Here is a 15063-nt window from a genome sequence, read left to right on the forward strand (position 1 = left end):
AGCATCATTAACATAATTACTCTTGCCGGGCATGGTTTGTTGTGTCGTCTGAACCCGGCGAGGGTTGTGGGGTGGTTAGCAAACCCACCTGCTGCGCGCCCTCGTCAGGTTCAGAAGACACGACAAATTGCACCCAGCGAGGATAATTATGGTAATGAGATGGCATGCGCGGGGCAGGAAAACAAGCTATGGTGGCTTATTTTCCTTCCCCAATCATGCGAACCCAGTCAGAGAGTATCTCTGAATAGGAAAACCATCTTATGGGAAGTGACTCTTATGCAGACCTTAATTCCATTGAAACCAATGTGATTAATCCATGCATAGCTGTGCTCAGGAGATGCAGCCACAGTTTACAGACTTAAGATAACAATTATATGCGATGGAGAGCTTCACTCATTGATACCGATGTCCATTTTCAGTAGCATTTATGGCACTACTGCATGGCCTTTTTTCTGTGAATTACAGTAATTATTGTGACTGCAAAACATTGTTCTAAAGAAATACAATTTAATGGATTTATAATATAGTATCGGCAATATTACTAGAGATATTCTAACTTTGTCTTATTTTGAAGAGAAAATCATGTGTCTATTGTTTAAAGTGGCTTATCCATTTAGATACCGATAAATCATTAAATAGTATTATGTACTTGGATGTGCTGATTTAAAAAACAAAATTGAAATTCATAATTTTATGATATGATACATTTTAGGACCAACCCAGAGTTTACAACCCAACAAGAAACCATGGGTTCTCTTCCTGGGTTGTTTGTGGTTGACAACCCATAGTTAAAACATAGCACAGCGTTCACACGTAATGACAGCCCATGATTCAACAAGAAGCCATGATTCAATAGCAACCCATAGTCTGGTTTGTTGTTACATGTGAACCAGGCCAATATCTTTTGTGAACTGGTTCAGATGTCATATTAGACTTCTGCTTACTTGAAGAAATCTTCTAGATGTATCAATTTACATGAGCAATGTAACAGATAAGGTGGGAGCTATCATGTCTCAGCCAGAGTGGCTTCCATGATCTCTGAGACTTGACTGAATTTCATGCAAGTAGCTGTGGTTTTGTGTGCTCCAGACGTACATACTGAATTGCTTGTGTAAATGGAGATACTGGGAGGGCGTTAGAGAATTTAAAGAGCAGCCATATCACATGCAAACTTATAATAGGCCTTAACCAGTGGCTACCAGCAAGTACACTGTTGGCTGGCTGGTTGAAAAAGTACCCAGCACTTGTGTACTTCCAAGGCCTTTTGATCACAGATGCTTTCCCTCACGTTATGCCACACTCTTTTCTCCTTCCTATTCCTTTCCATGTGTTGGTAATGTAATCTTAGCCCAGTAATATTTGCCCTTATGGCCTGCTAAGCACTCATTCCTTGTGCCAACCCTCTCTCGTGCAACATCTCCAGGGAACCAGATAAGATAATTGGGTGACAGTGCAATTGGCATGTCTGAATTGGCTACATTTCCTAGTATGCATGTCTGCCAATGCTGTGACATTTAGAAATAGATTTCCATTTGTCTGTCATACGATGAATGCTTTTTCACTGTAACTTATGATGAGATAACTGTGGTATTGCTATTCATATAGAAGTGGCCTCATTACATGGCCCTTGCTATGTGATGATATTCTATGAGACAGTTTAGTGGTTGTTTTTTAATGTGCTTGCTGCATTTCCCTCCCTCTTTCAGGAGATACAAAGTTTGCTCACTAACTGGAAAGGACCAGACCTTGCTAGTTATGGGGAACTGGTTTTAGAAGGAACATTCCGCATCCAGAGAGCCAAAAATGAGCGCACTTTGTTCCTCTTTGACAAACTACTGCTGATTACTAAGAAGAGAGAAGAGATGTTTACCTACAAAGCTCATATCTTGGTATGTCAGGTTGAACTTGCTGAGGGGGAGCCTAAGGGAATTAGCTGCCCATGTGCTGCAGAGGAGAGGAAATGGGATATTTCTAAATGCTCAAAATAGAAATAACCTTTTAATAAACTTGCCAGATTTTATTTAATGATTTTCCACTGACTGACAAGCCCTTCTTTCTGTTGCAGTGTGGCAATCTCATGCTGGTGGAAGTAATACCAAAGGAACCTCTTAGCTTTAGTGTCTTCCACTACAAAAATCCCAAGATGCAGCATACTGTTCAGGTACTTAAAGGCCACAATATTCTGAATGCATTGTGAAACATGCCATTAAGGGAATACTTCTCCTGGGCCCCATCTACACCAGGCTTTTACTCCAGGGCGGGTGCAAGTTGAGGTCCCTCATGTTAGATGATGCAGTTGCAACTTCACAGCCATCTGTGGTTTTCGCCCGGAAAAAGCGACGTTCCAAGGAGTAATTTTACTGCGATTTTTTGGGTTTGCTGTGGGTTGCCCCATGGTTGCAGGCCATCTGTTCCTTCCCCGAACTGACTTCACATCTTACAGTGGGCATGTTGTAGGCGTGTGTAGTGCCTGTGTCACTCTGTGATGCCCCTTTGCTCCCCCATCCCTTCACAGCTGCGCAGTTACAGAGGCACAGAGGGACGTTATCATTTATTTAATCACACTTCCACACATTTTTGCAGCTTTGTATCTTCGCAACGGTTGCTTTTGGACTCGGTACCCAAGGGCTGGGGGGGTCTTGGGGGAGGAATAACATCACTCCGGCCACCATTTCGGAGCGATGGCTAGGCATGTTGCGCTCATGCTTGTGAGTGTGAACCATCGCAAGAGTCTCCGGCTGGGGAACTGACAACCTGATGGTGCGTATATGAAGGAGCACAAAACACTCAATTTTTACCTAAAACAGGGTCAGACAAACACAGCAGAGACCCTCAAATATAAAACAGCCACTGAAGTGTCGCACCCCCACACTCATGGGACTGCACAGCTGCGTATTTCAGTATAATGGCAAAAAAAAAAGGGCACAGCAAGTTTCTCAGGGAAGCGCACAGTACATCGCGAGTGTATTGCAGGGCATGGTGATTTGAAACCACATTGCTGCGCAGTTGCGACGGGGTGGGGGGCCAAAGCGGTGCCATGTAGGTGGGGGCCCTGATATGTATCCCATGAACTGTCACTGTAGTTTGCATCACATAATTAGTATTCCACTTCCAGGTTTTGTGCAGAAAAGTTGGTCTCTATTTTCCCCCATCTAGTCTTATCCTATTGGGCCCTGCCTTCATTTTGGAGAGAAATACAGTTGTACAGCAATAACTGACATTATTTTTGAGATACTAAGCTTGTCTTTTATCCCTGCCTCATGAGGACTAGATAAATATGAAAATGGTTGGGTTTGGAAAGCTCTTTTTGTACCTGAAAATGGTTTTGATGTGTTGGAAATCCAGTATTTCACTTCATTTTGAAAAATGTTTCTTAGTTCCTTGTGGGAGTGGGGAAAGAAACCACAGGTCAATTTAGAGAAGCATATTGAGATCTGGAAACACTACCATGACTTAGAGAATCAAATAATTGATGGAACTGGTTTTGGGGAAGTGTGGAAGATTGGGAATTCAGGAGGGTCCAAAGAACAGGGTACTTTTCTGTTATACTTTAAGGCAATATCAAATGTTATTTTTTATCATTGTGCAGTTAAATAATGATGGTTGAATAATTATGTATTTAAACATGGCTTCACAGTATTCTGTGTTATGACCTTGCTGGCTGGAAAGAGCTACCTCCCTTATTGGCTGCAGTGAGCTACCTACCCGCCATTTCAGGCAGTGGACTGGAACCTTCCCTGCCAGCAGATCTAATCAGGAAATATATCTATTTATGTAGTTTGAAGATTTATACCCCACCTTTCAGTCAAAAGTTTCCCAGCCTGCCCCACTTCACAGAGCATGCTCTATTGGTTACACAGAAGTAATTCTTGTGCTGCACATCTGCAAAGTACCTTGTGGAAGGAGAATAGACATTGACTAGGTTTGGATGATCATTGGGTGAAACACGCAGCGTCAGTTGTTTCTCCCACCTGTGCTGGTTGCATGACTGGGATTATCCTAATTATCTGTGCCATGTCGTCCGAATCTGACAAGGGTGTAGTGACTTTTCACCCAGCCTACAACTCATGGCTTGCAGTAGGGGTCGTAGGGTGGGTGAAAAGCCACTACGCCCACAATGTGCACCGGGTTTGGACAACACTGGAACCTGCAATGCGGGGCGGGTAATTAGGGTAATCCCGGTCACACAGCCGGCATGCAAGGGGGTGGGGAAAACTACCAACACTGCATTCTTTCCCCCACTGATTGTCCAAACACCCCAAAGAGGGATAGTTCTCCCCAGAAAGGAACCCGGGAAGCACACAGAACGTTACTGGAACTCCTGGTATTAACATTTTCTGCCCTATAGTTTTCATGTTAGTTGTGCTTTGGATTGTTATAATTTTGTAAAATGTATTAAAAGGTGGTGAGCTACCTTGAAGGGCCTTTTTTGATGGTAGAAAAGCAGCATCAGAATAACAAAAAAAAAAAGAATAATAAAAAATAAATATAATAGTAATATCTTCTGGTGACAATTGGAGTATGCAATGGAGTCAAGAGCATTCTGACTTTGCTTGAGGGAACGTCTATCCTTTTGACTAGGAGTCAGATCCTTCTCAACATGAAACCAAATGACTCTGCCATATTTCTCCACAGCAGTTTTTTTTCTTTCATCCCATCTTTAGTCGTAACTTTTTTGCATTCTTGTCATTTTACAATAGGCTAAATCACAGCAAGATAAGCGTCTTTGGATTCTTCACTTGAAGAGATTAATTCTAGAAAACCACCCAGCCAAAATCCCAGCTAAGGTAACATATTAACAACTTCTTTTTGTGGATTTTTTTAAAAAACCTGCATTTACTCTTTCCTGGTTAGATGCATCTGTGTAGCTGTGTAGCCATCTGTGTATCATGACGTACATGGAGTACATTGCACCAAGGTTAAAGCTGGCATTATTTTTAAAATCAATATTATGTTCCAGGTTTTATATGAATATTTTCATAACCTAGTCTGCCTTTGTCTGTCTTCTTCATGAACAAAACAGGAAATGCTCTTGGAATACTCACATTGACAATAGGAATAAAGGAAGAATAGAGGAACATAAGAAGCTGTCTTATAATGGGCCTGTTCACACAGTCATGGTGGGGGAAATAAGCCATGGTGGCTTGTTTCCCCCACCCCTGGTGCTGGTTGTGTGCCAGCGCAATTGACTTAATTACCCTCCCTATCACAGGCTGCTGTGTCGTGTAAACCCAGGTGGCATGGCTTGTTAGGCGTGGCCAGGAACCCTCAAATAACCCAACAACAGGCCATGGGGTATTTAATGGTTCCTGCCCCTCCCGCAAGCCATGCCACCTGGGTTTGCATGACACAGCAACTCGTGCTGGTGAGGATAATTAACACATCACACCAGCATGCACAGTGGAGGAATATGGTGGCATATTTCCCCCACTGGTCCACACTGGCAGGGCCCTCCAGCATTTCAGTCAGGAGTCTTTCTCACCCATACCTGCAGGCCCCAGGGACTGAACCTAGGACATTCTGCCTGAATATCCTTTCCCAGACCATTCTTTCATCACCGATCTTTCACCACCATTTTGGAAAGAGCTTGGGGAAAATATTTCCTTTTTCTCACTTTGTAACCATACTATCATGTGAACATTAGTTGTTATAGTGTGTCAAGGGATACCTACTGTGCATTGAGTCAGTGTTCTTTTCTGGTCATGGGGATTTTTTTCCCTCCAAGCCTCATGTAAGGCTTCTTTATATCCAGGAGAGGAACAGCAGTCTCTATTCCACCTGTGCACATGCTCTTCATTTGTACTCTGCAGCTGCCTGCTACTCTTCTATACTTTCAGCCTGGTGTTCAGTGCTGTGCAAGATGCAAATAGCTGCAATTTCATCCAACACATCTCCAGACCTGCCCTGCCCAGAGGGTCACAGCAGGCGCTCTACTTTTACAAAGTCTACATTAAATAGTCTTTAGAAAGTTTTCCAATTAAACTACTTGTTTAGTTTTGAGTATTTCTATCCTGTTTTTCTATTCTGGAAAAATACTCTTGATTAATATAATAAAGACGTAAATTTGTGCTATGTTCTGTGGTACCTTACAGACTCAAATGTATTCTGGTAGTACTTGTTGTGGGCAGCAGTCTGCTCTGGGGATGGGAAACCTATGGCCCTCCAGATGTTAAGACTACAACTTCCACCACCTCTGACTCTTGGCCAGGTTGGCTGGGGCTGACAGGGTTTGAGTTGAACAACATCTGGAGGCCCACGGGTTCCCCACATCTAGTCAACTCCATACTCTTCTTAAACCCAACTAGCTTCTAATTTTTGCAAGAGAAAACATGTGTAGTGATGAGGGGTGGAAAAAACAAGCAAATATTTTCATGAAGCTGTGGTAGCACCATACTGACAGGTAATATCAGTTGGTCTTTTCAAGTCACTCAAGTGTCAAAGTCTCAGTTTTGAGGCTGTGCATGTGCAACACCTAGTGGAAAATAGCTGAGCTACATCTCTGATCATGCAGGCTTATTGTACGCTATCTTGGCATTTGCCTTATTAGGAAATAAATGGCTACATATATGGTTTGGATTTTTTTTCTATAATAATGTATAAATGATTTTTTTCAAATTAGTTATTCCGTAGTTTTGTGCTACAGACCTGATAATGCTAAATGTACCACTAAAACAACAAGACTTGTGTACAGGAGCTCTGATGTACATATGAAGCCCTTGCAAAAGCAAGAGCTTCCTTGTTGACCAGCGTTGGCATCCCCACTGTTTTCAGACTGAGTCACTGAAAAAGCCTGCTTGCACGGCAAATCCACATATGTACTGCAATGAACACAGAACTTTGGATTGAACCTAATGCATGCAGAGTAAGCCTGGTAATCTTTAATGAGACAACAACCACTGTGCACGTTGGGGTGCAATCCTGCCCATAAGTGCCTCTCCTTCATATGTACCCAGATTTGAAGCACTTCTGAGGGAGCACCATTTCCCTCCTTGAGATCCTGAAACACAGTGCTTCCCTCAGAGCTGGTCCAGGAAGCAGTGTGCTTTCTGTGAGCCCAGAATCCTTTTTCTGGATTTAAAAATAATGTTGACTAGTGGGAGTGACAGTTATGGATAGGACTTAAAGACTGGGTTCTCATGATTACTGCAGCCCACTTAGTTAAGCCATGGTGGGTTGCCCACCCTTTTCAATATTGAAGCCGCAGTGGGTGGGCACCGTGGCTTATCGTTGTGGCATGTGCTGGCCCTCGCATAACCCATGGGCTGTTTTAGAGTTTGCATAAGCCGCCTTTGCTAGGTTTGCACGGCACAGCAAGCCATGGTGCCCACCTGGCACTTGAATATTCAAAAGGGTGACTGGCACATGCCACAACCCACCGCAGCTTTAAATAAGCCACGGTGGGCTGCAGCAATCATGTGAAACCAGTCCACTGTGAAACGATGTGTTATAAAGCAAACATGAGGTTCCCAACCTTGTGTTTCCCTGATAATGCGAATATAGAGGCAAGGGAGGCATTTGCAGAACGGAATCAGTAAGGGCGCAATCCTATGGCTGCTAGTCAGAAGCTAGATGGCCATAGGATAGGTTGGTTCCTGGGCTCCGAGGTCGGTTCCTGGAGAACCAACCCCCACCCCCTCCCATGCTACCTCATAGGCAGCACGGATCGGCCCCGCGCTCCACGCTCGTAAGAGCAGTGCGGAGTGGTGAAAATGGGGCATTCCCGGGGGCAGGCCAGGGTGGGGAGGTCGGAAATGCCGGTATGACACATCCTATGTGTCGTCTGGCTGCCGCTTCCCGCACTCCAAGGTCTCGCAGCTAGACAACTGAAATTGGCTGACTAGTTGCGAAAGCAGGATGGGGGGAGCAAGGAGAAGATCCGCTCCTCACCACTCCTCCCATTCTGCATGGGATAGGCAGTCACCCCTGGGCTCAGAGGTGACCGTCAATCCAGATAGGATTGCTCCGTAAGTAGACAAGTGGGGAGTACTGAACAGTTTCTCCCACCTACTGATTTTCCACAGCAAATGCTCCCCAGGCTTTTCTTAAATTATATTTTTACTTCAGAACCAGAAATAAGCCTGACTGGTGGAAAAATGGCCTGGGGTGTGGTATTTTGGGTAGGAGAAGCACCCACTCACCATTTCTATCTTGTAAGTTCCTTTGCATTCACATTTTCTTGACAAACATTGTTTTGGGGCACATACATTTGTCAAGGTAATCTCTGAGTCTGTGAGTCAAAAGATAAATGAAGATTTAGTGCTGAGATTAGTTATATGTATTGGGCCTTTGGAATTCATACTGTTTATGCACAATATTTCTTTTTTCAGGCCAAGCAAGCAATTCTTGAAATGGATGCCATCTGTAAGTATATTCTGTTTAAACAATTTGCTTTTCCATGTTTTTAAACTGAGGGAAATAAATAGTATGAGTGTGAAAATATGTAGTAGCCAACAGGATACGGTAATATTAGCTGTCATGTTTTCTGGTCCTGGATCAGACCTTTTGAATAAGGATGCAGGTGAGGCTTTTATATATATTCCGTATAGTGTATTTTTGTTGCAGTGAAGAGGACTCACAAACCACAGACTCACTGGTAGCCTTAGGTATGTTATAGTCCCTTAGCTTCAACTGTGTTAATGATGAATGCATCCAAGGAACAACAGAAAACATTCATAATAGGGTAAATATGCCATATTTATTCTTGTTGTTCTGGGATAAATAATTCCAACATAATTAATGTACTGTAAACATTGTGGAAGATAAAGTATATGAACTCTCTAACTCAAGAATTAATCATCCTAATAATTGAATTGGGTCTAAGGACCTTTGCCCCTTCTGAATTTTTGTTTTTGAAAAGTTAGGAACAGTGTTAAGACTGAGGTGGGTTGTTAATATAATACCTTTCTCAGCAACTGTTCAAGGAATAATGTTAGAAATATGTTGACTGTGAATTTGCAAAATAACCAAATAAAGCAAAGATGATGCTTTTTTCCTATTTCAAATAGAAAGTTTTATTAGAACACTGCAAGAACCTGAACCTATTAAGGCATGCATTAGAGTTATATGAGAACATCAGTCTATATTATAAACTTTATATTATAAACTTTATAAAATGGGTCACCTGCCACAGGTTAAAACTTTTGTTCACCAGCTTTATACAATCTTGCATTGTGTTATCTCATTCTCACACATTAGAATGGAAACCTGTTTCCTAGACGTGTTTGTCAACAACTGTGTAAATAAGCCCCATTGGCCAGTTATGATTAATAGTGTTGGTATTAGTACTATTCAGTAAAGAAAACACTCCAGTATAACTAATGCCAATAGGATATCAATCAGTATTAATCATAACTGGCCAATGGAACAAAGAGCATTCAATAGTACAAATGATTTTTAATCACCAGTGCTGCTGTAGGGATATTATTCATTGTGGTACATTGACCTGTAAAATTATGAGTTCATGCTAGTAAGGCTGTGTCAAAACCCCTCAATAATTGGGCTAGTTTTTTTCACATATCAAAACCATCATAAAAGGTTTTGCCCTCATCTTCCTTTAATTATGTCCCATCTTCCAATGACAGACTGCATCTCAGCCACTGCTGTTTGACTGCACCACTGTCCCATTATGATGTCAACGTGCTCAGTAGTGCTATTATTATATAATGGCATCATTATGCTCTACTGAATGTGAATGACTAAGCTCTCCACCATAGCCAAAATAAGTAGAACTTCAATTAAATGAAACCTATTAAATTAATTTCAGAACTTGACATTATTCAGAACTAATAAAATTATTTGATAGGAGTTGATGGCTCTGTGTATGCTTGTAAGGGCAAAGCTTTTATACTGCAGGAATGTCCGTGAATTCTCTCTTCAGCAAGAGAGAGAGAGAGAGTGTGTGTGTGTGTGTGTGTGTGTGAGAGAGAGAGAGAGAGAGAGAGACTGTTTCTTCCTGTGGGATAAGGGCTGATTTCAGCCTGCTGGTTTTGGCCACAGTGTTAAATGTGGTGTTCTGTGTTTTCCTACATGACTGAATGGCAACCATAGCCTGGATCAAAGTTATCTACTAGTCTTGGCAAATGAAAGTTTTTTCTGCTGTTGTACCATCTTTATGCTGAGTAGCATAACAATAGCACATTAGGTGATCAAGAGTGATGATGATCAAGAGTGACTATAATATTATTTTATCATTCTCATTCCATTTTTAATATCACCTAGCTAATGAGCTGCTAAGTTGCCTGTGGGCTCTGTCTACAAAAGTGTGTGGGCATTTGTCAGCAAGTCATTCGCTTTGCTGAGGGGAGCACCCCTGGAATGTTGGCATCCTAGGCAGTTGCCAAGTTTGCCTTAATGGCTGGGCCAATCCTGGGGAAGCCATTCAGTAATATGAGAGAATATCAAGGAGTGCTCTTGGGGACTCCTTGGGGACAGTAAATAGCTATATTAATAGCTCTGCCTGATTTGGGGCACAGCAACTGTAAAACATATCAATATATTTTATATAGTTGAATTATATGCATTATTTTACACAAATGTGCCTTGCTGGTCATTGCAAATTGAAAGGAATGTTGCCATGACGAATCCCAACAGCAGGCCTCTGCAGCAGCACCCACCCTCTGGAAAACCATGACCTGTGCAGTCCGGGAGGCAGAAAATGTGGCATCTTTCAAGCACCTCCTAAAAATGCACCTTTTCCCCTAGGCTTCCCTGGGTTGTAATTGCTGCTGGGTCTTACTTTGGTTTGACATGCTACTTTTAAAGTCTTATGTTTTATCGTGTTGTATTTTATGGTTTTAATTGTTGTGAACTTCCCAGAGAGCCTCAGCTGTTGGGCAGTATACAAATGTAATAAAATAAATAATACATAAATAAAGCTTGCTGTGAGCGAGCAAGCTAAACCTGTTCCCAGGTGACCCCAGACATTAAGAACCAAACCTTCTTTTATCTGTATAGCTACATCTTGAGTTCTGTTGCTTGGTCACGCTTTAGTGTGACACAACCTAGGGAAATAGAACACTGCAATCCTTCCCCCAAATGGCTGACCTGATGTGTCAAAGAATATTTAAATATTGTTTCTCTAATTTCTTTATAGATCACCCAGGGTTTCATTATAGCCCAGAAGGAGAAATGAAAGCATCAAATAATTCTAAAGAAGGGATCACTCCACAGAGGATGAGAAGGAAATCAGGTAATATTTTGGTGTCATTTTTTAAACAAAAAAACCCCACTCCCCAAATTAAACTTTTTAATTTTAACTTTTTAATTATGCTTTTATTTAGTGTATGTGGATGAGAAATATAATTAGGATTAAAGAGCATTATGTGAAAAGAAGATTAGATCACATATGAATTATATGGAGATTTAAAATTGAGTCTAGAAATGACAGTTTAGGTTCATCATAATACAAAACTAAGCAGTCCACAATTAGAATAACATTTGAAGAGATAATTTATACATATAGTAGGTCATATTAACATTTGGAGGAGAGTTATCTACATTTCACAGTTAGGTTGCAATCCTATACACTTACCTGGGAATAAGTCCCCTTGACTCCATGGGGCTTATTTCTGGGTACACATAGGATTGCACTGTGAGCACCTTTTGCTGACACCCTGTCACTGTGATCTTGTACAATCCAGTTTTGTGCCCCACTCACCAGAGCATATTGAATCATGTTCAGTAATCTGACTCTGTGTTTGTATGTATGCACACAATGTGCAGCTGAAAGAACCTTTTCACAACACTAAATTCTGCATAGAATTGCAAATCTCAAAAAAAAATCCATGTTCTCTCTAATGGAAGAAAGTCGAGGATGAGGTAGAATAAAAGCACAAATCAGAGAGCCATAAGAACTGACAAATTCATCCATGTACTGCAAAAGTACAATAAATAGCTATATTAATAGCTTTGCCTGATTTGGGGCATAGCAACTGTAAAATGCATCACTCTGTTTTATATAGTTTAATTATATGCATTAATTTGCACATATGTAATAGCTTGCTGTATCCTGAGTTCTTTGATAAGATCAAGTGTGAGTTCTGCTGCATCCTGTCACTGCACTAAACCAGTTTGGAAATCAGTTGGGCTGTGTCTGCAGGGAAGACAACTCTTAGCGCTATCCTAGCCACCTAGATTCCTATCTAGGTCTAGAGGGCTCTCATTGCAACAATGTGGTATGGTGACTACATCATATAATTAGTCATGCAAAAAGAAAAGTGGCCACTGGAATAGCCTCAGAGACCATAGACTTGTACAATACACTGCCGACAGTGCAGTGCAAGCCATTGACATGATCAAGTACTGACACAGACTCTGTGTCCCTGACACCCACAAAAGGATAGGCACAATGGCTCCCTGAGTTTGCCTTTTCCTGAGGGGAAAAGAAAAGGACAGGAGCGTGGATACATCTTGGGTTAGAGAGAGACTGCATCACTACCAGCAGAAGGCAAGCCACCCACGTTGCTACCACTGGCTCACTAGATTTGGGGTAAGAAGAGCACTCCATCCTTCTTGCCTCATACATCTTCATCTGACCTGTCTATCTAGAGCATGGGTGGGCAACTTGTGGCTCTCCAGATGTTTCGGCTTAGAACACCATGAACCTTCGCCATTGGCTATGCAGCTAGAGCTGATGGAAGGTATAGGACAAAACATCTGGAGGGCCACAAGTTGCCCACCCCTGGCCTAGAGGTCGGCCATGCCCCAGTTCCATGCAGATGATATATGAGCTGTGTGGTGGGCAGGGAGATCTTCCCCCTAACCCTCCCATCTTCATTCACACGGCCAGCCGGCCTGCCTTTAGGATGCTCCCAAGCCTAGCAGCTTGAAAAAGCCAGCCATCCGTTGTGGAGATGAATGGCACTGAGATTTTTCTGTTCCCTCACAAGCTCAGCTGCCCTCTCTTTTCTTTTGGGCCATAAAAGTAGCCTGCCTCTTGCAGTGATTTCTTTCAGGAATGCTCTTGTTTCCCATACTACCTGTACAGTCAGGTCATCTCAAATGCCCCTCTCTGTATTCCCCCACCAACAGAAGTGCAGCGGGTGGTGGTCTTTTATCTGAGCTGGCTGCTGTTCTTTGTAGTTGATTTAGGTATGCTGTTTTATTATGTATGTTTTTATAATATTTGTGTGGTTCAAGTGACAGGCTATCAGTGTCTTTAAAAAATAAATAAATGCATGCCTTTTTCATGGCAGCACCAGGCCTTTTGAAACTACCTTCCCAGTGGCTTGTCTTGCTTTGTTCTTGGTAGCGTCTAGACTGCATGTTTTAGCCCTCAAAAGGTGTCATCTGGGGTTGATTCATGGATGGCGGGGCCATGATGCAGACAGGGTAGTAATCTACTTCTACTTGTCTGTGGTGTAAACCCTATTTGTAGACCCTATTCGCTTGACACTGACTAGCATCCAAATGGCCAATTACAATTCAGTGCTGCCAATCAAATTCAGTTCTGAACCAGCGGCCTCAGGGCTGTTCACTGAGGCTTTGTGGGGTGGAAGCAGTGCTGTTGTGGGGGATGGGGACTAGGGGAGTGGGTTTCAGGTTAATGCTTCTGTTGTGGCTGCTGTCCTTTGTAGTTGGTTTATGTATGCTATTGTTTTTATTATGTTTATGTTTTTATAATATAATCTCATGGATCAAGAGATAGGGTATACATGCATTAAATGTGTGTTTTTCCCTCAGAACCTTCCTCCAGAGCCCATAAAATTATAAAACCAAGTGGTAAGTTATATAATATCAAAATATGAATGCATTTTATTAATAAGTATTAAAACATGTAGCACATTTAAGTGTAAGATTAAATCAATGCAATTAAAAACTGTACTAAACTGTACTAGATAGCCATGTCATATCTGCAACAAAAAATTGTCATAAATCTGACCTCAACAAATGACAACATTAAAAAGTGAGTGGGAGAACATTTTAGTCTCCCAGGACATTTGTCTTGACAATTTATTTAATGTATTTATACTTCCCCAAAAGGATTGTGAAAGGAAGCTACAGCATGGAACCTCTGAACTAGAATTCATTTGCAAATTTGATTTTGTTGGATTCAGATTCAGTCAGTACTATGGTTCTGTGAGTACTGGGAATAATAGTAATAATAGTCACAGTGCAGAAAATCATCCTTGTAGGTGTGAAAATTAGCACAGCAAGAAAGAATTGTTGCCAGAGACCCCTCTTGAATTGGGTCACCCTTATCTTATATATATTTGGCTGTACATAGAAATGTGATAGACCTACTATGCTTTCTTTGCATTTTGTGGCTTTTTGGCTCCATAGTTTACCAAAAAAAATCTGTTTCTCCATATGTATTTAATTACCTGTAAACTGAAGATAGTTCTTTGATTATGAAGTGGTTTTAATCCATTAAATCTTATGCTACAATCAAAAGTGGCTCCCTTTTGACTCAGTCCTAAATTTGCTTAATTATCATTTGATTATGCCCATGTAAAATGACATATATTTAATCTTTTTAGGGCAAGTAACATTTTAGCTTAAACATGAGTTTTGAACTTTACAAAGAAGTTTTTTGAACTGTAAATATGAATGCAGAGGATCATACTTGTACTACATGATACTTAATATTATTTGTTTCCACCCTCAATTTCAGAAATGGATCCAGATGTGCAAAAGGTAAACCACAACATTCTTTCCCCTTCCCCCCAACAGACTGGCAGTGCTTAAAAATTTGGAATATTGAATAGTACTAAACATTTTAGTACTTCAAAGTTACTTTGCTTTTCCCATTAATAATTCCTATCTTTGCCTGCCACCTGGTGGCTTACATGGTCTTACTATTCTTTTTTCCTCTGCTGTGGAACACATCTGGAAAGAGGCACAGGGCTGGCATAAAACTTTTTGATGCCTGAGGTAGAAAATCCAAACTGATCACACATTTATTTATTTACAATATTTATATACCGCTCCTCATCAGAAGATTTTGGAGCAGTGAACAACATGATAAAAGAATAAAACAATGGTTAAAAGAGTTAAAACATTTTTTTAAAAAAGACAAACCCCAACAAAGTGGAGTTTAATAAACCACGGCTGGTCATGCAGGGA

At 41.4% G+C, this 15063-nt stretch overlaps 1 protein-coding gene across 1 annotated transcript in view; it reads left to right on the plus strand.

Moving 5' to 3' along the window:
- Positions 1–15063, plus strand: part of PLEKHG1 (pleckstrin homology and RhoGEF domain containing G1) — a 184961-nt gene that overhangs the window by 149654 nt on the left and 20244 nt on the right. The window contains exons 9-15 of the mRNA XM_084827830.1: positions 1707–1889; positions 2066–2161; positions 4701–4787; positions 8328–8361; positions 11093–11188; positions 13681–13719; positions 14612–14634. Of these exons, the coding sequence (XP_084683956.1) occupies positions 1707–1889; positions 2066–2161; positions 4701–4787; positions 8328–8361; positions 11093–11188; positions 13681–13719; positions 14612–14634 (558 nt within the window). The remainder of the gene's footprint in view (positions 1–1706; positions 1890–2065; positions 2162–4700; positions 4788–8327; positions 8362–11092; positions 11189–13680; positions 13720–14611; positions 14635–15063) is intronic.

This window comes from Heloderma suspectum, chromosome 1, assembly GCF_057233095.1.
Source record: "Heloderma suspectum isolate Gila_16-S chromosome 1, 16-S_ref, whole genome shotgun sequence".
NCBI classification, from domain to species: domain Eukaryota; kingdom Metazoa; phylum Chordata; class Lepidosauria; order Squamata; family Helodermatidae; genus Heloderma; species Heloderma suspectum.